Genomic DNA, 27,136 nt, shown 5'->3' on the forward strand with positions numbered 1-27,136 from the left:
AACTGAACATTTTTGGGTGAAAAAACAAGTGGCTTAAATATTTCCAGCTGATATTGAAATAGGATGAAGCCCCCCCTCCCCCCACCAAAGCAAGAGACTAAACCAAAAGAGAATGCTAAAACCTGAGCATTATTGTTAATATTTCTAGCCAGACTCTTTCATTGGGCATCAAATCTTTCACTCAAATTTTCTGACAGAAATTATTCTAGCAGTGTCAGGTCTAGAGGTACGTAAATAACACAAGTCAAAGAATGAACAGAGAAGAGCTGTTACCTGAGTGCAGTGGAGTCATAGAGTCTGCACGCTCCTCTTCCCCCACACCTTTTGCTTCCCCATTTCAGGCAAGTGGTATCTATGGCCACTCCAAAATAGACTGGAGCTGGAATTCCTGCTGCGTGTATTGGACAAATAAATAGAGCAAGAAGGTTACTTTCCAGGGTTATCAGTTCTGATCTAGAGACATGTTCATGCAGAACTTTAAATAATACATTCAAACAGCAATGACACTTCCACACTGCTTGCTGGTTTAAGCAGTGGTGCCTTGCTTGGTGCCTTATGCTTCTCAGGCACACACCGCCCTTTCCTCCCAGTGGGGAGGCGGGGTGGGGAGGAAACACAGCTGAACATCAAAAAGCCTGTGGAAGTCAGCGGAAGGAGTGCTGGCCATGGCTTGGCTTCCTTGCCCTGCAGGACCCCTCTGGGAAACAAAAAAAAAGGAGGTAATTTTCTTTTTTCTTGAGAGCAATGGAGCCTGTTCAGCTTAGGCGTGGAAGGTGTCCCGTGTGTTGGCTGGCGGGGGCGAGAAGGGAGGGAGACAGAGGGGCTGGGGGCCTGAACTGGGGCTAGAAGTATCCTACAATATGCTGAGACCCTGTTGTGGCAGGGGCAAACCCACTGCAGTGCTTGTGGGTAATGGAAAGGAAAAGTCTGTCTTCAGGTGCTAATGGGGACATTGTGGACCAGGTACAACCTGGGGAGCCACCCATGGTTGCTGGAGAAGAAAGTAAGCCTGAAGGGGAAACTCTGGCCTGCAAAGGTGTGAGAAAGCGGCCAAGAGCTTGTTTTGATGTTGTTTCATCTGCCTCATCCGGCTCAACTAAGTCTGCTCTATTTAAATAAGTGACTTGCTTCTTGCTAATTGCTGCCTTTTCTATGGAGACCTATAAGATTTCAGACTTTCCAGTTCATTGGTATCTCATGGCACCCTTGATTTTAGAGAAAACTTATAGGTGGCTCTACCGCATGGCTGGAGTGAACCCTGCCCTCGGGCACACTTGTACTTAGATTAACTCCTTTAGAAACTAATGAAAATACACCTGAAAAACGATCACAAATTCTGAGCCATAGCTGTTCTGTTATGCCTTTTGCTGAATAAAGAGATTCAAGAAGTAATTTTGATGTTAGATTCATAGACGAAGGATCACTTGTCACCTCTGTGGATGTTAGCAGTGTAGATTTTCATTATACCTAAGACAGTTATACAATTTATGAAATACAAAGCTGCTTCCTTTTTCCAGCCCTTGTCTTAGTTGTTTTGTTTTTTTTTTTTAAATCATGTAATATGAACTTATCAGTTAAACACCATTCTGTCCAACAATCAAAGTTAAATTCTAGATAAATGCTTAGTGAGAAGTGTATTAAAATAGACCTGAGAATACAACTGGACTTACCAAGTACCCTTATTGCCAGGGTATAGATACCAAGTGCAAAAGATTTCAGGTGTGGCTTAATGCATCTAAAAATGAAAAAAAAAAAAAAAAAAAAAAGAGGTGTTAAATAGAAATAAAGAATTGACTGCGGATAATTTGAATACAAATAGCAAGCAAGAAGGAAGAAAGAAATGTGACTTTTTTCCCTCTTACTGACACTGAATTTATACAGAAATATGTAAATAATGTGATAAAATCAGAGCAATAGCTAGGAATTCTGAAAATCAATATTCAATATCACATTTTAAGAAGGTGGTGCATTTTCAGATAATACCAGCACTTAGGAGTTACTAACACTGGACAAGAAAATTGGTTGTGAAATCATGCATCACTGGATAGTCTTATTCAGTTAAACAGTCTCTGAAATTGTGGATTATGACCCAGGCTAGTACAAGGTATTGAGGCACTCAGTTTTCATTACACTGTATCTAGGATCAAGATCACACCTCCTGTAACGGTAAATTCTCCAAGCCATTCCCCGACAGAACAGACCATCTGCATTTTGACTTTGCAGAGTTTGCAGCAGGGCCCCAGCACAGTCATCAGTCCTTCTGGCTCCAGGTCAGCCCTGCTCCAGCCTTGGGTCATCACCCCGGCTCTTCTAGGAGGATGGAGGTGGTGGGCAGAACAGCTGCCTTTCACATCCATGCTAGCATCAGTGTGTATACAAAGCCACTCAGATTGGTAAGACTCATCTGCTGCTAACCTCACCAGCTGCTCAAGCATGCTGTTTCACCAAGCTTGTATCAGACTGCCTATTACAACATCTAATCCAGCAAGAACCTGAGTACGTGCATTACTTTGAGTGTGTGAGTAATCCCAGTCAGATGATTAAACTGGGACATGCTTCATATGTAGGGTAACATGTGTGTCATTATGGTAATTGATAGAACTCCCTGTTGTCACAGTAATTCTATTCAATTAAAAAAAAATTAATGGGCTGAAATTCAGTCGTGACTACGGGTAAACACAGCACTTTGGAGGTCTGCTCTATGTGCTCTGAACTAGGATGGACTCAGCTTCTGCCAAAATTCATGTAATCGGGAATACCTTTTAAAAAATAATAGATGTTGCAGAACTAGGTCTTTTGTTCCCTACCAGTGATGTTTTATTATTTCCCAATGTAGCTGCCAGAAAAGCATTAAGAACCCTTATTGTAAATGATATTTGGGTCATCTTCCTTTAATTTAGTGAAAATGGAAAAGGATGTGAAGGACATATATGGAAAACAACACCTTAGTATCATGGTCAAAAAATCATTGTGGGCATCCCATTATGTAATTTGAGTGCTTTATTCTCTAATGCCCTGATCACAGATTAGCATGATACAGGCTGTTATATTGTGGCTTATACAGGCACTACCATCTATGCAGGCATGAATGTGATATGATTTTGAGCTGGAACAACAGTGTTTTGCCCTCCTATCAGATACATGCTATACAAGCAAGCCACAGCCTACAAGTCCTTTTAGCCAAATGTGAGGGAAAAAAATGGAAAACAAAACCAATAACTGGGTATTTATTACACGTTCCATAGGATTTATATCCTGCAAAATAAATCTTCTCTTTCAGATGCAAAAAAAATTGTTTGAGCATTTGCCTTGTCTTTGCACGGAAACACAAGTTCGTTGAGATCCTGAGCGAGAGCCAAACCACTCAGGGAGATCTGAGATTTCCTTTTCACTGCCTAATCACCTGCTATTAACAGCTTGTGCTTGAACAACAGCTATATGAAGTGCAGGACTTTTTCTCCAAAACTTCAGGGCTTTCCCAAGTTCCTTGGCAATTGTAATTAGTCTAATACCACTAAAAAGACATTTCAGCAAAGGACTTGGTCACTAGCTGTAAGCACATTTCCATGATTTCAGTTGTGTAAACCCTTGAAGTAAATGTTACTAAATCTTATAGGCTTTTGGGGATTTAGCTGTATTTGTGCTGCACGGCAAGTGCAACGATATCTGCTCATCTGAAAACATCAGTTTGCTTATGTGCTGACATCTTAACAGAGCTAACTGAATACCGAATAATGTTAGAAACAGATAATTGGAAAAAAAACTTCATGAAGTCTGTAACTTGACCTTGGGACTATTTGTTTTCAAAAAACATTCATTTTCTTGAGGAAGAACTTCTTCCCTCTGAGGGTGACGGAGCCCTGGCACAGGCTGCCCAGGGAGGTTGTGGAGTCTCCTTCTCCGGAGATATTCAAGATCCACCTGGACAAGGTCCTGTGCTGCCTGCTGTAGGTGACCCTGCTTCGGCAGGAGGGTTGGACTGGATGACTCACAGAGGTCCCTTCCAACCCCGAACATTCTGTGATTCTGTGACTCTGTGATTCTTTCTGGGAACAGAAGCACACTTTCAGTTCAGATGGATTTTCAGGGAAAGCTCAGTGATGGATTTCAGAAAAGCAAGTGTGAGCTTCAAGTGGAATTGTTCCCAAAGGTCATTTGCAGAGAAAAGAAAACAAAAACCCGAAACCTATTTCATTTAGCTGCACATCAGATTCACATGCCTTCAATCCAGCAGAAAAACACAGAACTTCCCAGTTTCAATTAAATGGGTCTCGAAGTAAAATGATTTTCAACAGAAATAAAAGTTCTGGAGCAGAACCTATAAAGCTGTTTTTCTGATTTCACATAACAAATTGTTTCAGTGTCATTATTGAAAACCTCGCTAAGCTTTTCTGAATAAATCCGTTAAGCATTAAGTCCCCTGAGAGCATGTTCTCAGGGTTGAGAAGTGCAGGCAACAGTGTGATTTAAGCTCGTAGGTGTTCAGCTATGAAGATCTCCTCTGAGACACTTCTGCAGCGAAGACAAGATGGAAAGCAGGAGGTTGAGCATGGCAATGATGGTTTTGAGGCCCTGTATGGTACCGTATCTACGCATTTTCTACCATACATTTTATGGATAGAAAGGGGACATCATGTGGAGGGAAAGGGGAAGGAAACTGCATCCCTGCATTGCCCTATACCCATATTTACACATTCAAAAATCCCCTTGTGTTAGAAGCAACAACAGAGGGCAATCTGGCAGAAATCCTGAAGACTTTGCTACAAGCTCTCTGCTCATGAATCATCCTCCTCTTGGTACATGGACAGTTTCAGTGGTGCATAAGCTTCAGCAAAAATTGTCTAAAATGGATTATAATATAATTATTCTTCTTGGAGTGACTACTTGGAGAGAGAGAGATGCCATCTGTTTTTGCAGTACTCAATGGCAACCCTACAAGGTGAGTGATGAAAGCTATGCAGCTTATATGGTTGAAGGCATATACCTCACTGGCAGTATTTGTGGAGGGCAGTGGAGAAGGCTCCTCAGCTCCATTGTTTCTGAAAGTTTCTGTGTTAACATCACTTCTGGTTTAAGGACTGTGCAGGAACCATAGCTGGAGTTACATTTCTTTATTTAGATTTTTGCATGCAGCCTATATTCAGCCAGTTCTAGCACTGGCTTTTTCCATGTGCTATCAAGACTCTGGCAATGAGACAGAGCCTGTTCCAGAAAATTTCATTCAAAAACAAAGAGAATTTGTGGGTAAGAAAACACAACCATAATAAAGATTAGTTAAACTGTATTTACCATTATTTTGATTGAGAAGTAGAATGTACCCATCTGGAAATCATTTGGAAAGAGGAACTGAGAAAGCAACCTTTCCAAAACAGAGTGGAGCAGCACTTAGCATCCAAAAAGTGCAAGAAGCTGACAAAAATCCAGATTAGTCGCTGGAAGTATCATATTCCTTTTGCACTTTCTAAAATTAGCTTAAAAGCTTACTCTCCATGGTGGACAAATAGTTCCAGCAGTTAAATACGTATTGGAAAAATCCCTTGGGACAAGCATTTAATAAACTCATGAAACAACAGAAAAAAAAGCCCATCTCATACTAAATCTGTCTTTATTTTGAAGAGAGAAATCTGGGACAGAACAATTACACGGAATAGTAAAATAGAGTAGAGAAGAAGCGTTGAGTGCATATAGAGGGTTAGGGTTAGATCACCTCTGTGTAGCTGTGCATGGGTATCCATAGCAGGTGAGGAAAACTGGCTACTATAAACATACACATACACACATTGGCATGTGCAGAGCTAATTTCCATTTGCATGGAGACCATTTAATACCATTCTGGTAACATAAAAGCCATTAAGGGAAGTGGAATTTGGTATAAATGATAACCAGGCCTCCTATATCATGTTTAAAACCAGAAAGGTATTGCTGGTAGAGATAATCATAAGCGCATTGTTGCTTCAATGGTAGAAAACTCTTTGTGAAATTATGAGGATGACTTTCAATAGTAAAAAAAAAAAAAGACGCAGTTACACATTTCAAAACACCTTGAAAACATTTGGCAATACTCGCAGAAACGATTTCTTACCTTAGCAGCAGAATGTATCCGGGTGTGCCACCTACTGACAAAGTATATGAAGTGATAACTGATATTACTAGGAAATACAGAAACATTTTTGGACACTCATTTCCTTTTTGACAGGGTCCCACCACAGCTGAAGAGCTTTGTGAAGGAGATTCCAAAGTTCCCACACAGCTGCAGTTAAAAAATACCTGGAAGACAACAGGCAAAAATGTATAATAACCTCAACAGCAGGGAAGTAGATATTCAGGAATAATACATTATGATTTTCTGGGTAGCTGAAAGTTTAAATGAAAACTGGAAAATGTTTTTCAAAAAGGAAAGGCTTGTTCATTGAAGGAAAAATTTATAAAGAAAGTATCTACTCTTGATGAATGCATTTAGTGGGGGTTTTAGAACAGTTTTGGTAGCCAACAGCTACAAAAAAACCCATCCCACATTCTCTGCTTTGTATTTCTGTTGGAAATAGCAATAGGGAAAGTTTTAAATGTGGGTGGCAGATTGCTAAAAAACCCTGAGGAGTTTAGGGCTGGAGAGGACATGCCTTACTCAATTTTAATCCACTTTGACAGAACTGGTTGTATTAGGAAAACTACCACATTGCATATGAAATGAAAGATTGTCTTACAGTGTTTTTCCCACTGCCGTTGGATGCCTGACACCCGGCAAGACAAGCAGAAATGTAGGTAACTCCATTTTCCCCGCAGATGGGGTCCCAGTCATTCTTGGAACATGCGCAGCCTGAGTTGCACTCTGAAAACAGGCCTTGCTCGTAATCAGTCGTCCGTTTAGTTCTGGGGAAAAAAAGCAATTGAAATGACATTTTCTAGCAGATGTGGAAGAACTCATTATCAAATCACGGGTTATACTCTCTGCCAGGTGCACCTGGCCAGACCTTCTGTCTGTAGTCTATTACATTGTTCTCTCTTCACATCCATGCAGTAGTGTAAATTCTTATTTCTCTGTTATCAAAAGGTTTTCACAATATCACACCACCTACAGTGAGACAGTAGCTACTTTATTAATGGGGACAGCTAACAATTTCTATTCATGCCTATTCTTATATTTTCTAAGATTTTAGTTATCTGAGGCTTGATGCAGTTTGAACAGACGTGGACAAAAATGTTTGATTACTCCAGTGGCAAAGCGGGGAGTGAGTTACTCGTGGAAAAAGGTTGCTATAGAAGTTACTGAGGAAATGATCACAATGGGATTCATCCAAACTGAGAGTGTGATGCCTTGCACAACAGCTATCTGCCAGCTTCAGTCAACTGCTGCTGAAGTCACCAGTGGAACAGCTCCTGGGGGCTGCTGTGCAGTCGGTGCTGGAAACTCCTCACAGAAAGTGAGATTTACAGAGTAGCAGCATGGGAAAAAGCGACCAAAAAGTGTTAGCCTCAGGTGTAACTCATGATTAACGTCATGCCTAACTCATGGTTAATCCATGAATCCTTAAGTTTTGGGTTCAGAAGCTATTAAGTGCCGTGGTTGTTCAGCAGCACACAGAGGCAAGGAACAATTAATTGAATCTCATCTTCCCTACTGAGCTTCTCACATTTCCAGAAGTCTCTAGGCTTGAAAGATGGATCCCATGGCAATAATAACTATAAAGTAATCAGAAAGATAATCTGCACTTGTGGTGTAAACCCCTCTGGGCTAAAGGCAACAATCATGAAAGGGTTCTGACACAATGCCCGCTGGAATAGATGGAGCGGTTTCCACTGCTATGAATCAAATTTCTGGGAAGCATATTTAGGTCAGTCATTCTCTTTTCAACAAAATATACTTTGTGGAATAAAATGAGGAAGGAGTTCGATTTGCAACAGAAGTTTGTGCTGAAGTGTGCCCTTCCCAGCATACCCGTGGTACGACACTGTCAGTCCAGCCACATCCGAGTTCTCACAGCCCATCGCAAATAAGGACAGGAGCAAAAGGTACCCAAAGAAAGATGATCCCAGGGAGAGTTTTGCGGCCCCTAAAACAGTGACTCTGAATTTTTTCATGATCAGTCCCCCAGAGAATATGCCAAAGGCCACAGCAGGAATGTTGATGAGACCTGAAATTAAACAGAAAAATCTGTATTAATGAAAAGCCCAGCTCAGAGGACTACCCTCAGCCACACAAACAGCAGCAGCAGTAAGATGCAGCAACAAAATATGAAAGATTTTCAGTCGGGGCATTTGATTTGCCCAGGCTTAGATTGTTCCTATGAAGGTGCTGGGACTGTTTTAAAAAACTTGCTCCTAGAGAAATGTTTCTTTGCTAGTTCTTTGACAGAGAGATTATGTGTAAGGTTTAGATAATGGTCTTCCAATTTCTTAAGCTAGGTGGTTTTCTCCACTGTTAGTTTGTCAGTGGAGGGATCATTCTAGTGTTAATTCAAATACTTCTAGTCTTCTCACAAGAGCTGCTCTAAGCATGGAGAAGTTACCTGGAGTATCATGCTGCTTAGGGCAGCCAAAACAGTCACAGTCCCGCTGCAGAGTCTGGGGCTTTGCTATCAACCTTCCCTGTGTCCTTCACCCGTATAGCAACAGTAGGAGCATCAGGGGCCAATCTCTGGGGCTGCCCCGCTCTGGCTTTCCGGGGCAGGTCCTCTCCTTCCCTTTTCCACTGACAGGAGGAGCCTGAACTGCTTATTCCTAGCAGGCAAATTCAGTTTTACTTACAGTTTTATGAAATCTGGAGCAAGACCTGCTTTTTCTGTTTTGATTCAGCCGTGAAACTGATAATACCCTAGAAAAGTCTCCGAGAGGGAGAAAGCCAGTGGTATGTCATCACCTCCGTGCCCCGGAGAGTTAGGGCATTTCTCTGGGTTTTGTTGCTGCAATGCTCCCTTAGGTGAGTGTTGCAACAGCATAAAGATAGAAATACCCCATGGGCTCTCTGTATCCGCCTTCAGGCAATCGAGTGGAAGAGCATTGAAAGAAACACGTAAAATTGGGTGACCGTTAATCCTTACCTGGACAGCTTTGCTCGAAGCAGTGTCCATATTGATAGACATGGACAACAAGACCCCCCAAAAATCCCATTCAGTACATGCAAAACAAGATGTCAATAGAAACCCGCGTAAATGATGCTGCACAGTCAAGCAAAGTGCCCTTTGCTGGATTTCATTGTTACTGAACATGATTGTCCCGGCTTTACCAGCCAGTTCCAGCATATTAAATTCCCCCCTTGCCCCAGGCTGTGTGTGCGGTTTGCAGATTTTAATTCATGCTGACATCTAGCGCTGCTGAGCCAAGTGAGCCTCCAAAACACCAGCACGTACCGAAGCATGCACGCATTCATCTGGCAGGTGAAGTTTCAGAAGTTTGTTCAGGGGATTGGAGGTATTATAACATGATTTCAAATGACTTGCTACAGAACACCAGTTTACGACATCAGAGTCTAATCTGCCTGCTAGGAAGTGCACTGGGATCCCTTAAATTTCTGGCTCAAGTCAGTGTTTGATCCACCTGTACACATGGAGAAAAATCAGTGCTTAGAAGAGATGCTGGTATGTATGTTTGAGGTCAGAAAAAGCTTTATTCCACCTAGCAAACCCAGGAGTCAGTATCGCGACAGAGTACATGAGCCCAGTTCAGTCACTGGCGAGGTTCAGGAAGCTTCACTGGGGTGGCATTTTTCAGTCTGCACATACATGAAAATTGTACTTCAGGGGATTTAGAAGCAGCACCCAAAATGTGGCATATGTAAATTATGAGTCACCATCTAACAGCTTATCCTGTTCTTGTGAGAGGGGACTGGGACTGGAGCTGGGAGCTGTGTGATGCACCAGAGGGTATCCCCACTCTGCCTGCCCATCCCTATCCAACCCTTCTGTTCGTGCTCTTGTCTCACAGCCTGACAGCGAACTCCACTGCTTGACACTGGCATCATGGACTGCAGGGGAGCAAAGTGTGTGCGTTTAAGAAAAATTGTACAAACACAGTAGAAGCCATTTTACTTTCTTGCACATTCCTTGGGTTATGACTACTGAAAAATACCCTCTTAAGACCTCCAGCTGATTTTTTTTTAATATTGCTTCAAATTGTTCTGACAATTCTGATATCTATCAGAGAGATTGTGATAGATTTTTTTTTTAAAGAAGAAATAGGAAAAGAGGTAGAGAAAGTGAAATAGACACTGTTAGTTCTAGTATGCCCTCAGCTTTCTTAGCACGGGTGGATTGGGAGAGAAAGGAAACGGAGGAAGGCAAAACCTCTTATTGCAGGGATGGCCACTCCGCCAGGATCCTCCCCTGGCCAAGCCATCGCACATTCTCTTTTGGATATAGTCTCTATGGTTTGTAAAATCAGATGGATCTTAATCCTCACTCAATTTGCACATATCTGAAAGCTTAGCTCCAGAAAATCACTAGGTACAATGAGAAGTACTGTACTGAATGTAGGGATTGTTTTCTGGACTTTCTCTGACCATTGACTATGCTTGAAGATTTCTCCTTGCTTTGAGGAGTTTTGTCCCAGGAAATTCCAGCTTATATCTTTAAGGAATTAACATAGCACAATGGATCAATACGGCTTTTCTGCATATATATACCTCCGTTGCTGTGCAACTAATGCTGCTCTGAAACAAGGCAGTCCCCTCTGCATTGGATAGATGTAAACCTCTTTGCTGTCTAATGCTATTGAATCCCTGGACCTCAGGGACCAAAACCAAGCCCGCATGCATGTTGAGCAACTGGGCAGTGAAGTTCACCATCCTGAAGACATCTCCGTACCCAAAGGCAGAAGCAGTGTCTCTCTTTCTTGTGCTTTACAGGAGGGCTTGGGAGACTAACTTCACACCAGAGAAAGGCTCTTAGGGAAAGTTAGGGCATAAATATCTGTTTTTCCTTCACCAGCATCACACTGAGATAATGGTAGGTACTGTCTTTAACATATGTATTGTGTGATCACTGCTGTAACTTTGACTTCCTTTTATTTAACACCAGTGTCTTCAGAAAGTAAGAAATCACTGGCAGTACCACAGTTACTTTATGGTCAGTCATTTAGCACTCACTGAGCTGATCTTCATTTCATTGAAATAAATAGGGAGCCAGCAAGGGAACAGATCTGTCTGATGACAAATTTATGTAAAGTAACTTAAAATTAAGTCTCTCTTCACTTTTCCTCTGGTGCTGCACATACATTATTTTTCAAATTTTTAATAAAACGGGAAATAAGGTATGAAATAAATAATGTAATCTTTTGCGGTTACTCTTGTATAGTTAAACTCAGAGCTAACTAGTGCTAAAGCAGAAATGAAACAACTTATTTTCCATGAGCTACTGTTTAAAGCCAGAAAAGGAAGGAGAAGAAATAAATGTATCCTCAAAAAATCCAATTTTCCCTGTATGTATGTATATGCCACTCCTAAAATGTCCTTTTTTTAAGATATCAAGAAGCAGATATAGAATTACCTATAACAAAATTAGTTTTTGAAGATGTTTGCCCATACTGTTGTTCAATATACTTTGGCTTATACGTCACCATGCCAATTAAAGAGTTGAACTGAATGATACTTGCACACAAATACAGAATGTAAACGGGATTCCCAAAGAGGTTCCTCAGTGATGGCAAGAATTCTGCAAGACAAAACGACAGAAATAACAACCAGGTCAGAGAGAGAATAACTGCTGTGAATAATGCTTTGCAACAGGTTTGCACCTTCCAAAGAAGGACTGCAGAACATTTCAGGAGTAATCCATGAAGTTCCATCAGCTCTCCCATTTCTGGATGGGGAAACAGTGGAGCGAAATACCAAGCATCAATTTCCTAGAAGAGATATCTTGTTTCACATATCCTCCTTTGATCGTAAATCAGGACTGATTTGGTTGCTATGTGTTCTCAACAGCCACAGCTTCTTTTAGCTTAATCTGGGGAGCAGAGAGTGCTCAGCGAAGCTGACACTAAGCACAGACATATTGAGTTACAGATTCAAGTACTGAGGGAAAATGCTTTTGGCAAAGTAGGGCCAATGAAACGCAATTGTGCAAAACAGCTCATGTCTAAATCCAGATGGCCTCCTAAAATACTGTATCTAGTCTGTGCCCATCTTTGTTCTGATCAGATATTGTATGTGGTTTTCTAATGAATGACCTTAAAGAAAAAGGTTTAGCAAAACCTGAGATTTTCTGACCTCCACTTCTGCAACAGTCACTATCTGTGCATGAAAAATTTTTGCAGATTTTCATGATATTTGCTGGGCTTCTAGCATGATTTTACAGATCTCAGCTGAAGAAATTCTGCATGCAAGAGCAGGTCCAAGGAACAATGAAAGGACCCTTTTTGTGCATACTAGTTAGGTGAAGCATGACACCTGAGGGAAAAATAGTAATTCTGAGGCTATTAAAATATGGCCTCAGAAAGTGTAGTTTCTAAAGTATAAAAGCTAGTGAGAGAAAGACTCAACGGCCAGGAAAGAAACTCTAGCAACTTGCCTTTTGCCATTTCAGCAATCCTCACGTGCTGCTGATAAGATTTGTGTTGGTCCTTGTTATCCTCAGTGATGAACTTTGACTGCTCGGAAGAGGTACTGGAGTCCTTTCGGCTCTCCGGTTTCCGGAGGTGCTTCGGCAGGAACCAGAAGGGGATGCCGGCCAGAATGCTGATCACACCTGCGATTAAGTAACCCAGCCACCAGGCTCCCACCCACTGCACGTCTCTGTGGGTTATTGGAACACTGTCTGGAGAAAGTCAAAAAAAGGAGGAACAAATAAACTCTTTTTGAGAATGTTTGCTGATAACAAGGAAGGTGATTTTGGGGGATTTATCCAGAGGAGTCCACCCGCACCTTACCAGGTGTAGCTGTGCTGGGTGTCTCTATCACTGTCACAGGAGCTTTTGTGGGGAGGAACTGAGGACTTGCTGATTCCTGTGACACAGCAGCAGCCTGCCCCTGACACCCCGGGGACCACAACCGTGCTGCTCACACGTCCCCAGAGAGGGTGCAAGGCCCAGGACATGGGGTAGTCCAGGTGGCCACACTCTTGCTCCCAGCTGGGCTGTTCTGCACAGAAGTGCCAGGGAAAAATGGGGTGGAAGGTGTTTTCTCAGGAAGAAAGGAGTCAGGAGCCCTGGTACTCACTGCAAGGCCACTTTTCTAGGCAATGACAGTGCGCGACAAAATGCACGCACACAGCTCTTGGCAGGACCCTGAGCTTCAGCCTTGCCTCCTCCTGGCGCCTGCTGCCCCCTCACCAGGGCATCTCCAGGGGGCCATCAGCCACAGACCTGCTCTGGTCTCCTGTTTCCTCCATACCCATCCTTCTTGCTAGCCTTTTCTGCACAGGGCACTGCATTGCTGCTCCTTCTCTACCCCCACCAAGCCCTTATGCCTAAAAGAGAACTAGATAGTTTTTGGCCTAATATAGGCATTTTGGAGCCTGTCTGAATTTTTAAAATCTGAGTTTTCTGACTTACCCAGATCTACAAAGCCAATGTCAACATAAAGTTTGGCACATAGGGATCCTAGAAGAAAGCCAAATATTGGCCCTATAATTGCAACCGTCTGTACGCAGCCTGCAACAGAAAACAGGGGACTATTATGCTTCTGAGTTAAAAAGAGCACTGGTTCTTGCTGCACCTAACAGCAAAATCTGACATGTGATGGGTAACAAGTGATACAGTCCTGAAATACTGAGCCCACCTTTGTTCTCTGGCACATCAGTTACACAAGTTGGAACATTTTTAAGGAGAAAAAAGCCAACAATAAAATCTCCCCCACTAACTTGACACTTAGAGCTTTTTGGTTATCATCCAATTTAAAAAATGAAATTCAGCCCAAAGGAAAGAGTCAGGGAACCTAACGGCCCAAACTCAATAGCAGCACCAAGCTATAATTGATGGAAACTCTTTACCTGACTAGACTAGAGTAACTGGAAAGCAGATGTCAATTATTTAAGTTAATTGATCACTTTAAGTTGTGGTGGGCCGTGAATAGGCTGAAAAATCACTTTGTTTCAATAGGCTCTCAGCCAAACTTTCTGAATATTTTATCTTTTCAAAATTGTTCTGGAAATCTGGGAAGACGCAATCTTTTACAGAGAGAACACGAGCTTTTGCCTTTTGCCAAACTGGAAACTTGTCAAGACAAGACAATGATGGGGAAGGATTTTTTGGTAATATTTCAAGTCAATGTGCAGAGATCTTCAGACAATGAACACAACAAGAAAACAGTGATACCACCTTCTTAAAGCTTCAGCACTATTGTTTATAATTCTACCTGAATCTGGAGGGAATGGTTTGAGTGCCTACCGAAATTCAATTTTAAGTGCTTAAAAGAGTACAAGTTTTTTATCACTTTCCAGAGAACTGAATGTGCACAGAGGCTCAGCAGTCCACATCCAGAAGAATTAGAAAGATTAGGGTAACAGCAGGAACCTAAGGTCAAATTCTTTCTTCAGATAATGGAATTGTGCTGGTATAATTAAAGGGGAACTTGGTCCCCTGAGTGTACAGGACTGTTAAATAAACTTTAATATTGGAAATCATGCAAACAAAACAATCAGGGCAAGTTAATTCAATAACACTCATTCCATTATTCAGAATGACTCAGTTTCCTCTGGGGAAAAATCCATTAGGAAGAAAAATAATATTTATTTTACCAATGTATAAGGCAGCATTCTCTTCAATGGCATAATCATCAATGTATGCAATTCCCAGAGGCTGGATAGGAGTTTCACCTATTCCACGCAAAAGATTTCCCAGTAAAACATAGATCCACATGGAAGAGCCTGATTCTTTTTCACATCCTGAGTATATCACAAAAGAGGCAACAATGATGTGTTTTTCGTAACAGTTTGACATGGAATATACAGAGCTTCTGAAATACTTCTAATGTGGAACAACCAGTATAAAAGCTGTGTAAAATATTTTGTGGGATGTGGGGGATGGCAATCTTAACCCAATCAGATTGAGGTGGACACACATTTAGTACGAACTTCAGTCAAAGGTGTTAGAAGTCGGTCAGTTTTATAAATTTGTCACCACATCCAATTCTAGAAACCTTTTTCACTTCCTTATAACCAAAACTGGGATCTCCTAATGGAAAGATCTGGGAAACATTGACGATAGTGAGCACTACCAACCACACATAATCCACAGGTTCAAGAATGCAAACATATACAGGTTTTGTGACATACAGAGGGTTTGATTTGCTCATCCATAGCTCATTCATGGCCGGGCACTGGGGAGGAAGGCTTCTTGCCCATGAGGAGCTCAATGCACCTAGAGGGGAGACAGCTTTGTGGTGTGCAAAATAGGGTCAGCGGGCACTGGGGAAGCAAACAAGAAGGCGGGTCTGCAGGCTGGGATACCCAAGTGGCTGTTTGTCCTTGCTCATTGCAGGGGGATTGGACTAGATGACCTTTAAAGGTCCCTTCCAACACAAACAGTTCTATGATACTATTTCCAGTGGGCCGAGGATCTCAAGGCACATTTCCCAGCAGAGGGAAGACCATAACTTTCCAGGGTCCCCATGGGAGATTGGTGTTTCCGCAAGCCACAGAGCTGCAGAAAGTTGCTGGAGGAGACAGCAAGGCTGGAGGAAACACTTCAGCCTCAAACAGCTCCTGGCAGTGGGCAGTGGCAGTTACATATTTATTTTTAATAATGGCTTTTCTGTGGCAAAGATTTGTCTAATTCCCATTTATTATTTTTTGTGTTCTAATAAACTATTGCATGAGAGTTTTGGAGCCTTTTGATGTATTTTAGTGTGCTTATCACAATATTTAATAGAGATCATTCTCACCTGAATTTATTTTTGCTTGAGATTTTTCCAAGGCTGAGAGTGGAGTTTGGCTTTTGTCCTGCAGACATGGAGAGATGCTAACAGTTGAGTTGATGGTGGAAGGGAATCTTTCGTATCGATATCTGTTTATAAACCAAAGTTGATTTTTACTTACACACAACTTACTTGAAAAAGCCTTACATGAAAAGTTACTACCATGGCACTTAAATGCAAATTTCATCTGCATCCAGTGTTGCCAATGATGGTTTGCAGGGGATAAATGGAACTTGGTTTATACTCCGATAGTACCTGAAAATTGTCCTGTTGTTTCTCTTTGTGCCACAGTGATGCATATCAGTTTAACAGGCACTTTGCTCTGCTGTGATGCATGAATCTGTACTAAGAGGTTATCAGACAGTGAGTGTATCTTCTGGCTTGTGTTTGATACTCAGATTGTCTTCCTGAGCTTAGTCATCACTTCATCACTGACGCTTCAGCAGTTCTTAAACCGTCTCAAAATGATCACGATCACAGACTAACAAAATGATAAGTTGCTTACAACTGAGAATAGCATATATCTTAAATTATTTGCTCTACAGTAATGTCTTTCACAAAAAAAATATTAAATTGAGTAACCACATCCACATATGCCTGTTTCTATGGGTATCTTCATAACCAATGCCTAAATATTTTAGCAAGCTAACATCCAGTGTGCAAATCCTAGTTGGAAAATACTGATCGCTTTGCACTTACCGTCCCATGAAGAACTGGGGCATCGCAATTAGGAATGTTCCAGCTGACATAATTAAGCAGCCTGCTCCAATTATTCTCGGCCTGTGAAGCTTTGCTCCAAAGTAGCTTACAAGAATTATGATTAGGAGGTTCCCTTTGAGAGTACAAAAGAAAAACTGAGTTTTATGGCTTGTTGATAGGAGATCCCCTAAAATAATGATTCCTAGTGTGTGGTATAGGCAGTGATTTCAGGGGGAGAGGGATGATAGCGTGGGGTTGGTGTTTCTGCCTCTTTCTAGGTATTCTTACGAGAGCCCAATGCCTTCTGTAATAAGAAAACCATGAACTTTGGGATAAGCAGCTGGAAAAGAGGAGGACTGTGCCAGCTGAAGAGAACAAACGACCAGCAAAGCAGGAAAAGAGGCAAACAGAGCTGTATACACTTAGGCTAAGTTTTCATTCCCATGGATACCATAAGTCCACTGAACACTCACAAGACAAATTCAGTAATCTGAAATCGTAAGACACAATGTCACGCTGGAAAACTTAGTGAAAGGGGGAAGGAGACGGACTGGACAATGAATGTAGAGCACAGTTACAGGTTTGTACTGTTGCTGCGAAATGAATCACGAAGGGCCAACACTTGCAGGGAAAGTGGATTGCTGAGAAAAGGAGAAAGTGGAAATCTATGCAGGTAAATCCTCATTCAACAATCAAAATTTCTGACAGTATTAATTAGCCAGACACTAAGCTTATCAAATTGCAAAATATTTAGGACTATGGTGAATAGCTTGTATTAGAAACCCTATCATATCTAAGATAATCATACTAACAGTCATGCTGATTTTTACTAGGTGAATCTTGCTCAGTTTTAATGGTTCAAGGAGATTCATACAACCATTTTTCACAAAAAAGTACATCACTGTTTTCTTTCTGAAACTGAAAATGGGTTTCTACAGTACATACCAATTTCAAAACTGCCATCAATAATGCCAACCAAAGAGGAAGGGATATCAAATCTTCTTTCTATTTGTGTGATAGTACTTTTTAAATAACTTCCTGACAGTGCTTTAGCAAAATAAACAAAAGACAATGCACCAAGAAATATCTGTGAAAGAAATTGAAAGTGATTAAAATCAGGCAGTACAGAAGGCTTTACTTTATGAATTATTTTTAGACAATTTTTACATTCCTATCTCTTCTTTTACCAAGTAACCACATTAATATTTCTCCTACTTTTTATGAAATGTTTGATTGCCAGTTTGTCCTTTTCTTATGAGCAATACCGATATAAACTGAGCTTGCTGCCAGCCACTGCTAATTGCAGGTAGATGCCGAAGCTACTGCTGCTTTGAAGGACAGAGACATGTATCACCCTTCTGATCTCTCTAAGGAGAGGATATCTTACACAATAACAATAAGGGTAAATGTTACTTGCGGCTTGGTGAGGAGGCAAGCTATCTGGGCACTTTTTAACAGAGGATTTTGCAATTGTCAGGATTTGAAAGTCCTGTTCTGGTAAGCTGTTCCCACTGAAGCCCAGGGTAGCCGTGAGGAAGAATTCTCTGCCTCCTGTTACATGGCTCCGCCAGTTGAACAATGACCTGCCAGACAATTCTCTTCTAGGCTCATCCTTTCCCCACCAGGTCTCTTGCTCTAAAATATGTATGTTTTCTTTTGAGTGCACGCTGTATTTTGCTGCGGGACAACCTTTTCTCAGCCCTTTGTTTTGCAGAGGCTGTTATTTTCTCTTAGTTATCACTGTATCTGTTTTAGTCTGTTAGCCTGAATCAGGAGTGGGCTTTGGAAATTAAACTCCCACCCCTTCGCCGTGCTTTAGTACTTCATGCAAACGTGCAGACTGAATTCCTTTTACACAAAATTAAACTGGAAGCTGTGCTCCAGCAGGGCATTACCATTACTTCCACAGCCAATGGCTCTTCAGTTTCTGGGACAAGACTAGAGTTGGTCTGAAGCAACTCCCCACCCTGCAACACATACAGTGGGAGTGCAGGGTCCTTAGTGCCAACTCTTTCACTCCTGCAGAGCTATTGCCTGAATTTGCCTTCACTGAATGTAGCCTTACTGAGTTGACGAGCTCCAGGGATACTCACATACCATGCAATTGGTCATGGAAACCGCAATATTGATTTCTACCTTCAGATACAGGTTGTATTGACTGAATATATAGAGATGTTCTTCATAAAACATGTAACTGAAGCACACGAAGTTCCGTCTGAACATGAGGAAGAACTTCTTCCCTCTGAGGGTGACGGAGCCCTGGAACAGGCTGCCCAGGGAGGTTGTGGAGTCTCCTTTTCTGGAGATATTCAAGACCCACCTGGACAAGGTCCTGTGCAGCCTGCTCTGGGTGACCCTGCTTTGGCAGGGGGGTTGGACTGGATGACCCCCAGAGGTCAACCCCTACCATTCTGTGATTCTGTGGTTCTGTAAAAAAAACCCCACAAACCCTAAACCAGAAATTAAAAGACACAGTAATGTTTCATATAAAGAGAAGTCTAGACGCTTGTCCTATTCCTTAGGCCTGCTCTCCAAGCAATCACACTTCCAGTAAGCAGGTGCTCGGAAGTGATGTACTGGCCTCCAGTGCAATACTCCTTACAACATCTCATTTGACAAGGCACATTGGCAAGAACACCGGCATCATTGTTGAATGCAAATTCTTGTGTTAAGGTTCAAACATACATTTCTGTCACATTCAACACACTTTATCCAGTGCTGGTTATTCCTCCTTCAGAAACCCTTGTGAGTAAATAAACAGTATCTGGGTCTTACTTCTCACAGGGCTCTCTAGTAAAAATATTGTCATATTTTACATTTTCTGTGTATCTATGCCCTTGGATTTTAAATAGTGATGTGAAAGCAAATATGTTTTTTTCACACAAACATCGTATAGGTCAAACTAAAACTTCGAACGTCTCTGTCTCGCTTTGGCACAAGTGTTTCTACTGGGTTTGCAGCTGTCACAGGAGGGAGATGGAGACCGTGCGTAGCAGTGGAAAAATGCTCCTGATTTAGAGCTGGGACCAAAAGATGCACATGATTTCACATTCTTCTGTGGTTTGTCAATGACTGCAAGTAAATATTTCACCATGTCTTTCTGGTTAATAAAGGCAATTTTAACAAACTGGAAGGCTAATAATTGGTTAAAAGAGCCTGTTGGATCTGCATATTGTTTTGGTAACACGTTAGGCAAATACAGATCTGACACAGACTTCTTTGTGACTTAGAAATATTTTTAACAATTTCATACTGACTCAGCAAGATATAATCAGAACTGAAAAAGGGTTAGTCCACCAGAAAAAGAGATTTTCTAAGTCCCTACTGGAATAGATTAATCATATCGGTTTGGGGTCCCAGAAGAGACAATTTTTTTGAACAGAAAGAAACTGATCTGAAAAATTATTTCTTTTCTACTTTTGGAGCTAATAAGATGACTCCTGACTGGTTAATCTGTGACTGAAGGTTTATTCAATGAGGGAATCGGATTATTGTTGCAGCAAATGGAGGAACAATAATAGAATTACTATTATGATACGAATTCAATTAATACAATTCATCTTCTGTTTCAAAATGGGTTCCCACTTCCAGGCCCTTACAGGATCAGATGAAATCAGGGAGAATATTCAAGAATTGAAATATTTTTATAGCAGTCATCAGACTCGATTAATCCCACAATATCTTAACTGCTTTGCATAATTTATAGACTTCATGTCGACTATTGCTGAAGTCTTTGACTGTATTGGGAGCTGGATTAGTGTGGCAAAGTAGATATATGTGTGTGTGAGAAAAAACAACAGAAATCAAAACTGTGCAATATGAAAAGAACCGAGCAAGGCCACAGACTCATTTTCCATATAACTCCAATTGTCTCACCTCACCGTTGCATGGTGATTTATTGAGACCTCACCCAAGAGAATGTCCACATTTTAGCGCCTGGCTTTGGAAAGCAGGTAAAGACAGCAGGCAAAGCATCGTGCTGCCTCCTGTACCCCAGTGTCCCATCTGGGGAGCATTGTTCCTCGAAGGTGCAGCAGTCCTACTGTCAGGTAGGTACACCTACATTACAAGGCTTGAAGCAGGGAGCTTCCATTGCCTTGAGGAGGTACTTCTCAGGGGTGAGATAAATGCACGCACAGCCATGACAGTTCTGCCGCTTCATTTCAAAGTCGCCTCATGCGGAGTTCTCTCAGATCAGGAATATTACAATAACACTTTAATAATTTAGCCCTCAAAACACCTGGAGCTTAATACAGATATTGTTTTTTAGAGCCCAGAAGACTACCATGGCTACAAACTTAAAAAAGCAATCTGTACTAACAGCTGCCTCTCTGCCAATATTCTCTTCTTAACTTCAGGAAAATGTGGTGGTGCAATCAGGAGCATATAGTGACGTTTCAGGATGACCCTTGAAGATCTCATAACACGCAAGCCCCCACCAACATGTTATATTTGAACATTGCAAAACATTAGGCAAATATAGATCTGAAGCAGACTTTTTTGTGACTTAGAAGTATCTTTAATAATTTCATACTGGCTCAGCAAGACACAATCAGAACTGAAAAAGAGATAGTTCACCAAAAACAAGAGGTTTTCTAAGTCCCTACTGCAATATTCAAAAACTCTTACTCTACCTTTATACTTCCACAACATGACTGTTTTTCCTTGGATGCAGAAGATTCAGATTTGAATGAAGATCGGTCAGCAGGCAGGATTGTGCTGTTCGAGAAGAACTGAGTATTTTCTTTTGATGAAATCTCCATGATGATATCCCCTGCTTCTAAGCCAGAAAATATGGAGAACATTTTAAAACGGCATCCTATTAGCTCAGCCTCAAAAGGTCGTCATGTGACAGCAACACCCCGCTGTACTGTTTTCCCTACAACAGCAATTATCAAACATTACAACAGAACCTGACCAGTGCACTGCATGTTTAATTATGGAAATTTGCAATCCACTTCTCTATAATACTGAAGATTAAATCATACTCAGCGAACAGTCATCATCTTCTTTCTCTAGCTATCATGAATGTGATTTCACTGAGCCTTTGACCAAGCATTACCAGCAGACCAAACAAGGCTTGTTAATGTTTTAAACAACATTTCTGGAGCCTATATAGAAGTTCACATTTCTAGATGTGACCATGTCTGCAGAGATTTGTCAGAGCTGATCTCTGAATTTCCCATATATCTGAGAATTTAAGTAATCAGATCAAAGGAAATCTAGCCCCGTTAATGAGGGACTTTAATTGTTTTAGATTGAAACATTAGCTCTAATCATCTGATGCTGGCAAATGAGTTACACAAGAATAAAGAGGTTTAGTTCCCTTTACCATTTTAGATAGAGCCTTTGGGCTCAGTGGCCAATTGTTACAGGAAAAATGTGAATTTGCTTCTTTGCAGGTAAATACAAAGAAGTAAAGAAAACCTAAATACTGCACTTCGAGAACAAAAGATATCAGTAATTCTTAAATCTCTACTTACATACTACAGTACTTTGTTCTTCATTTCAATCTCTAAATCAGATCTGAAAATATTTATGAAATCAGCTTCTGTGTTCGCTTTTAAGCAGCACTATGTTCTATAGAACTGCTGGCTGAAAATATGAATAGGAGAAGTTCCTAGTCTTTTATGTTTGTCCAAAGACACAGATCTTACTTAAGTTAGAAATATATGTGGTTTTATGTATATGTATATACACATGTACATACATGTGTTTTCATGGCTTCCCAAGGGTCTATGCGGTAGGTACTGGTGTTTCCAGCCATGTAAGTAAAAATAACAAAAGTATATCTACATGCTAAGATTTGCTTATGCAAACACTTGCCAAGACTCTGATCCTATATGAACAAGGAAAAAAGACTGTGGCTGTGGTACCAACAATTTCCCTGAGATCTCTCCATCACATCACATAGAATAAGAGCTACAGACCACCTGTAAGAGAAATATTTGCATTTGACACTGTCCTGACAGGGACTCTAATGTATTTCCTTGTCAGCACTAATGAGGATATAGATTTTTGTAGAACAGCAATAACAAAATAAGAATGGTTTGTGCTTGCTCTAGGAGACTTCTAACCTATTCCTGTTCTGCATCTGACTCTTGCAGTCTTGGGAAAAGTCACATCATCTCTCTATGCCCCACTGCTAAACTTGTGCAATGGGGAACGACAGCATGTACCTCACAGCACTCACGTGAGGATACACTCATTCAAACCTGTGAGCATGGGCATGACACTCACATAAGGTACGCCGCCATGTGAGCACATCAAACAGCCTTTAGCTGAAGGTTTTAAATACTCTGCAGATTACTACTACAGCAATCTCAAAATGAAAAAAAAAAAAAAATGAAAAAGGAAAACATCTGAAACACAGCTAAGTGAATTGTCCTTATCTCTGAGCAAACCAACTAGAGGAGGTCCAGCAGAGGAACGGAGAGCCTGCACAGTCTCCTCCAATGCACCCCATATGTATGGATGACCAAAAAAAAAAAAAAAAATGCTGTGGAGGGTGGAATACGAGAATATGACACACTGCTGCTTGACAGCAGCATACGATTTCATGCCACACTATGTTGGTACAATTCTTAAATGGACAGCAGAGCATAAATAAAACTTGCACTCAGAAGTATAAAAATTATTACAGTATCAAAATTATTACAGTATCAAAATTATTAACATTTATTATCTAACTCTGGATGTCAAATGAAAGTGTGTGAGAAAGGACTGATAGCCGTAAAAGTTCTACAGGCTTTACAATATCCCGATTGTTCCTGTGGCACGGCTTTAAGGAGGTCAGAAGTTTTCTGGCCCGGAGCAACCTGCAACCATATATCTCAGCGCATCAATTTGGTTGCCCTGGCAATGCCTTTAAGGGAAACTCTTAACGCAAGACAGAGAACAGAGCAGTGTGGTATCACAGCTCACTGCACTATTAGCTTTAATCTTTCCTCTTCTGTGCAACCAGCATAAATATCAGTATTTCGCTCTAACCACAAACTTGCCCTGTGACAGTCAAATACTTTTTGGTACCATTGATATTATACTGGGAGTATTGGTAATAATACTGCCAACTGCATTGGGAGGTCAGAGACAGCTCTGGTTTTATCCAAGCAGATACCTGGCTGGTAAGAATGGTGTCTTACTGATTTGGGTATAGTGACAACTTAGGTTTTTGCCAGATCTTGGATACCATATTTTCACAAGTGTCATGAAACGCGAGGGCAGATAGCCCATGTCAGCTCTTCCTTCCCAGACGTGGCGGGAATGCCAGCTAAATGTAACCATAGAATCCTAGGATTGTTTATGTTGGAAAAGACCTTTAAGATCATCGAGTCCAGCCGTTAACCTAACACTGCCAAGTCCATCTCTAAACCATGTCCCTAAGTGCTACGTCTACACATCTTTTAAATACCTCCAGGGATGGTGCCTCAAACACTTCCCTGGGCAGCCTGTTTCAATGCTTGACAACCCTTTCAGTGAAGAAATTTTTCTTGATATCCAACCTAAACCTCCCCTGGTGCAACTTCAGGCTGTTGTATTCTTGTTTCTTCTTGTCCTATCGCTTGTTACCTCGGAGAAGGGACCAACATCCACCTCACTACAACCTCCTTTCAGGTAGTTGTAGAGGGCAATAAGATCTCCCCTCAGCCTCCTCTTCTCCAGGCTAAACAGCCCCAGCTCCCTTAGCTGCTCCTCATAAGACTTGTTCTCTAGACCCTTCACCAGCTTTGTTCCCCTTCATGCTCCAGCACCTGAATGTCCTTCTTGTACTGAGGGGCCCTAAACTGAACGCAGTACTCAAGGTGCAGCCTTACCAGGGCCAAGTATGAGGGGTGAGCACTTCCCTACTCCTGCTGGCCACACTATTCCTGATACAAGTCAGGATGCTGTTGGCTTTTTTGGCCACCTGGGCACACTGCTGGCTCATGTTCAGCCGGCTGTTGACCAATACCAACAGGTCCTTTTCCACTGGGCAGCTTTCCAGCCACTCTTCCCCAAACCTGTAGCATTGTATGGGGTTGTTGTCAACCAAGTGCAGGACCCGGCACTTGGCCTTGTTGAACCTCACACAACTGGCCTTGGATCTCACCTGGCCCCATTGACTTGTGTGTGTCTGAGTGTTGTGGCAGGTCGCTAACCATTTCCCCTTGGCTTATGGCGTGGTTGTTCTGCTCCCTGTCCCTGTCTCTCAGCTCAGGGGGCTAGGTACCCAGAGAACAACTGATCTTACTGTTAAAGATTGAGGCAAAGAAGGCACTAAGTACCTCAACCTTTTTGTCATCCTTTGTCAGTATGTTTCCTCCCGCATCCAGTAAAAGATGGAGATTCTCCTTAGCCCTCCTTTTGTTGCTAACATATTTTTAGAAATATTTTTTATTGTCTTTTAAGGCAGTAGCTAGATTAAGCTCTAGTTGGGCTTTAGCCCTTCTAATTTTCTCCCTGAATAACCTCACAGCATCCTTGTAGTCCTCTTGAGTTGTCTGCCCCTTCTTCCAAAGGTCTTAAACTCTCCTTTTTTTTCTGAGTTCCAGACAAAGCTCTCCGTTCAGCCAGGCTGGTGGTCTTCCCCATCAGCTCATCTTTTGACACATGAGGACGGCCTGCTCCCACATCTTTAAGATTTCCTTCTCAAAGGATGTCCAGCCTTTCTGGACTCCTTTGCTCTGCAGGACTGCCTCCCACAGGACTTTGTCAACTGGTTTCCTAAGCAGGCCAAAGTCTGCTCTCTGCAAGTCCAAGGTAGCAGCTCTGCTAACCCCTCTCCTTACTTCTCCAGGAACTGAAAACTCTATCATTTCATGATCACTATGCCCAAGATGGCCTCTAACCATCACATCACCCACAAGTCCGTCTCTGTTTGCAAAGAACAGGTCCAGCGGGGCACCTTCCCTAGTTGGCTCACTCACCAGCTGCGTTAGGAAGTTATTTTCCACACAATTCACGAACTTCCTAGACTGTTTCCTCTCTGTATTGTATTTCTAGCAGACATCTGGTAAGTTGAAGTCCCCCATGAGAAAAAGGGCTAGTAATTGTGAGACTCCTCCCAGCTGCTTATAGAATATTTCGTCTGCCTCTTCATCCTGGTTGGATGGTCTGTAACAGGCTCCCACCATGATATCTGCCTTGGCCTTGCCTGTGATTCTTACCCATAAACAATGAACCCTATTGTCACCCTCATTAAGCTCTAGACAATTAAAACAGTCCCTAACATACAGGGCTACCCCACCACCTCTCCTTCCTTGCCTATCCCTTCTGAGGAGTTTATAGCCATACATTGCAGCACTCCAGTTGTGCTTCACCACGCCTATGACACCTGAGTAAGTCCAGGCAGGTGACATTGTCCGAAGGACAGATGCTGGCCATGCTCACACCTTCTCCCTGCCTGTCACCGGGGCTCACAGCTGGGGCTCCAACCCCTCCTCGCTTTCCTGGCTCCAGCCGGCCGGAGTGCAGGAGCCCTCTCTGGAAGCTCTGCTTTCTATCCCACTGAAAGCACGCCCGATAACTTACCTGCGACACAGCTCAGGCACCAGCGGCACTCACCCTCCCAAGGGCTGCATGTGGGGCTGTGCCTGACAGTCAGGTCCAAGGACAAGCCCGTCCCCGAGCATGCATATGTCGGGCTGAGACACTGCCAGGCAGTTCCCAAAGCACCCTTCTGCTCATTCAAACTCCAGGCAATGAAAAGAAGTCCTTCCCCTCACTGGAAACTCCTCCGCTTTGCAGTAAGCCTCCTTAGACATGCCTTTATTGTGTGTCAGCCTCCAGGCGTAGGAGCTGCTCTTGCGAGAACAGGTGGACCCAGGAGACCGGTGGAGAGACTGCTTACCCATGAACCCAGCTAAAGGACATCCTCTCTGAAAGGCGACTCAACAAAGAGAAGAAGAAAAGCCAAATCTTACCTGACAGCAGAAATCCCAGGAGATGGTGCCTACCAGTTTTTGTAGGTAAGCTCCCTCTATTGCTCATGCATTCCCATACATGCACGCATGGGCACTGGTCCCAACTTAGAAGCGGGAAAAATTGGAGGGGAAAACCACCTCTTAGAAATTACCCTGTCTAGGGATGGTACATCTTATACTGGAGGTAAAGAAAAAAGCATAAGGCTGGAGGAATTTGTTGTGTCTCTTGTTTTGCCTGAGGACTTGATAATTGTCTCCTCCCCATCCTCCTCCCCCACCTCCTCACTTTTTTCTTCCTTTCTCTCCTCCTATCAACTCCAGGACACTGGGAAGACTGGCAAAGCAAAGACACCAGGTTCCTTAGCTGGAAATCCAGAAGAGCATCTAAACCCTCCCAGGGGTATTTTTCTTCATAAGTTGCTGTAAGTTTGATGGGGCATGTGACAAAGCTTTGTGGAGTGGCAAAAAAAGAAAAATCCTGACCTTCTTAATTGCTTATTCCCAGGAAATAAAAGATTTCAAGGGGGAATGAACCAGGAAAAAAAAATGAAGGTAGTGGTACATGGGAGAAGACAGGATGTAGGGTAAACGGGCAATTCACAAAGATTTTCTATCCGGACCCTTGTCCTTCCTGGTATGTCCAGTAAGCCCTGCTCCCCAAAAGCCTCAGGGCTAAGTCCCCATCAGCATG

At 42.2% G+C, this 27,136-nt stretch overlaps 1 protein-coding gene across 6 annotated transcripts in view; it reads right to left on the reverse strand.

The window, feature by feature from the left end:
- Nucleotides 1-26,601, reverse strand: part of LOC104338089 (solute carrier organic anion transporter family member 1C1) — a 42,587-nt gene extending 15,986 nt beyond the window's left edge. For 2 of the 6 annotated variants that reach the window (XM_075440154.1, XM_075440133.1), the window contains exons 1-14: nucleotides 26,446-26,601; nucleotides 21,178-21,323; nucleotides 17,489-17,630; nucleotides 16,544-16,676; nucleotides 15,812-15,933; nucleotides 14,667-14,813; nucleotides 13,483-13,581; nucleotides 12,501-12,746; nucleotides 11,481-11,645; nucleotides 7,937-8,132; nucleotides 6,705-6,870; nucleotides 6,083-6,267; nucleotides 1,671-1,735; nucleotides 274-391 (exon numbers count right to left, since the gene is read on the reverse strand). In XM_075440154.1, the coding sequence (XP_075296269.1) occupies nucleotides 274-391; nucleotides 1,671-1,735; nucleotides 6,083-6,267; nucleotides 6,705-6,870; nucleotides 7,937-8,132; nucleotides 11,481-11,645; nucleotides 12,501-12,746; nucleotides 13,483-13,581; nucleotides 14,667-14,813; nucleotides 15,812-15,933; nucleotides 16,544-16,676; nucleotides 17,489-17,630; nucleotides 21,178-21,323; nucleotides 26,446-26,512 (1,997 nt within the window). In that variant the 5' untranslated portion in view covers nucleotides 26,513-26,601. Of the gene's footprint in view, nucleotides 1-273; nucleotides 392-1,670; nucleotides 1,736-6,082; nucleotides 6,268-6,704; nucleotides 6,871-7,936; nucleotides 8,133-11,480; nucleotides 11,646-12,500; nucleotides 12,747-13,482; nucleotides 13,582-14,666; nucleotides 14,814-15,811; nucleotides 15,934-16,543; nucleotides 16,677-17,488; nucleotides 17,631-21,177; nucleotides 21,324-26,053; nucleotides 26,182-26,445 lie in introns of those variants that run through there. The other 4 variants (XM_075440139.1, XM_075440146.1, XM_075440161.1 and 1 more) reach the window with 4 other exon arrangements.
- Nucleotides 26,602-27,136: the final 535 nt, after the last annotated feature.

This window comes from Opisthocomus hoazin, chromosome 1, assembly GCF_030867145.1.
Source record: "Opisthocomus hoazin isolate bOpiHoa1 chromosome 1, bOpiHoa1.hap1, whole genome shotgun sequence".
In the NCBI taxonomy this organism is placed as follows: domain Eukaryota; kingdom Metazoa; phylum Chordata; class Aves; order Opisthocomiformes; family Opisthocomidae; genus Opisthocomus; species Opisthocomus hoazin.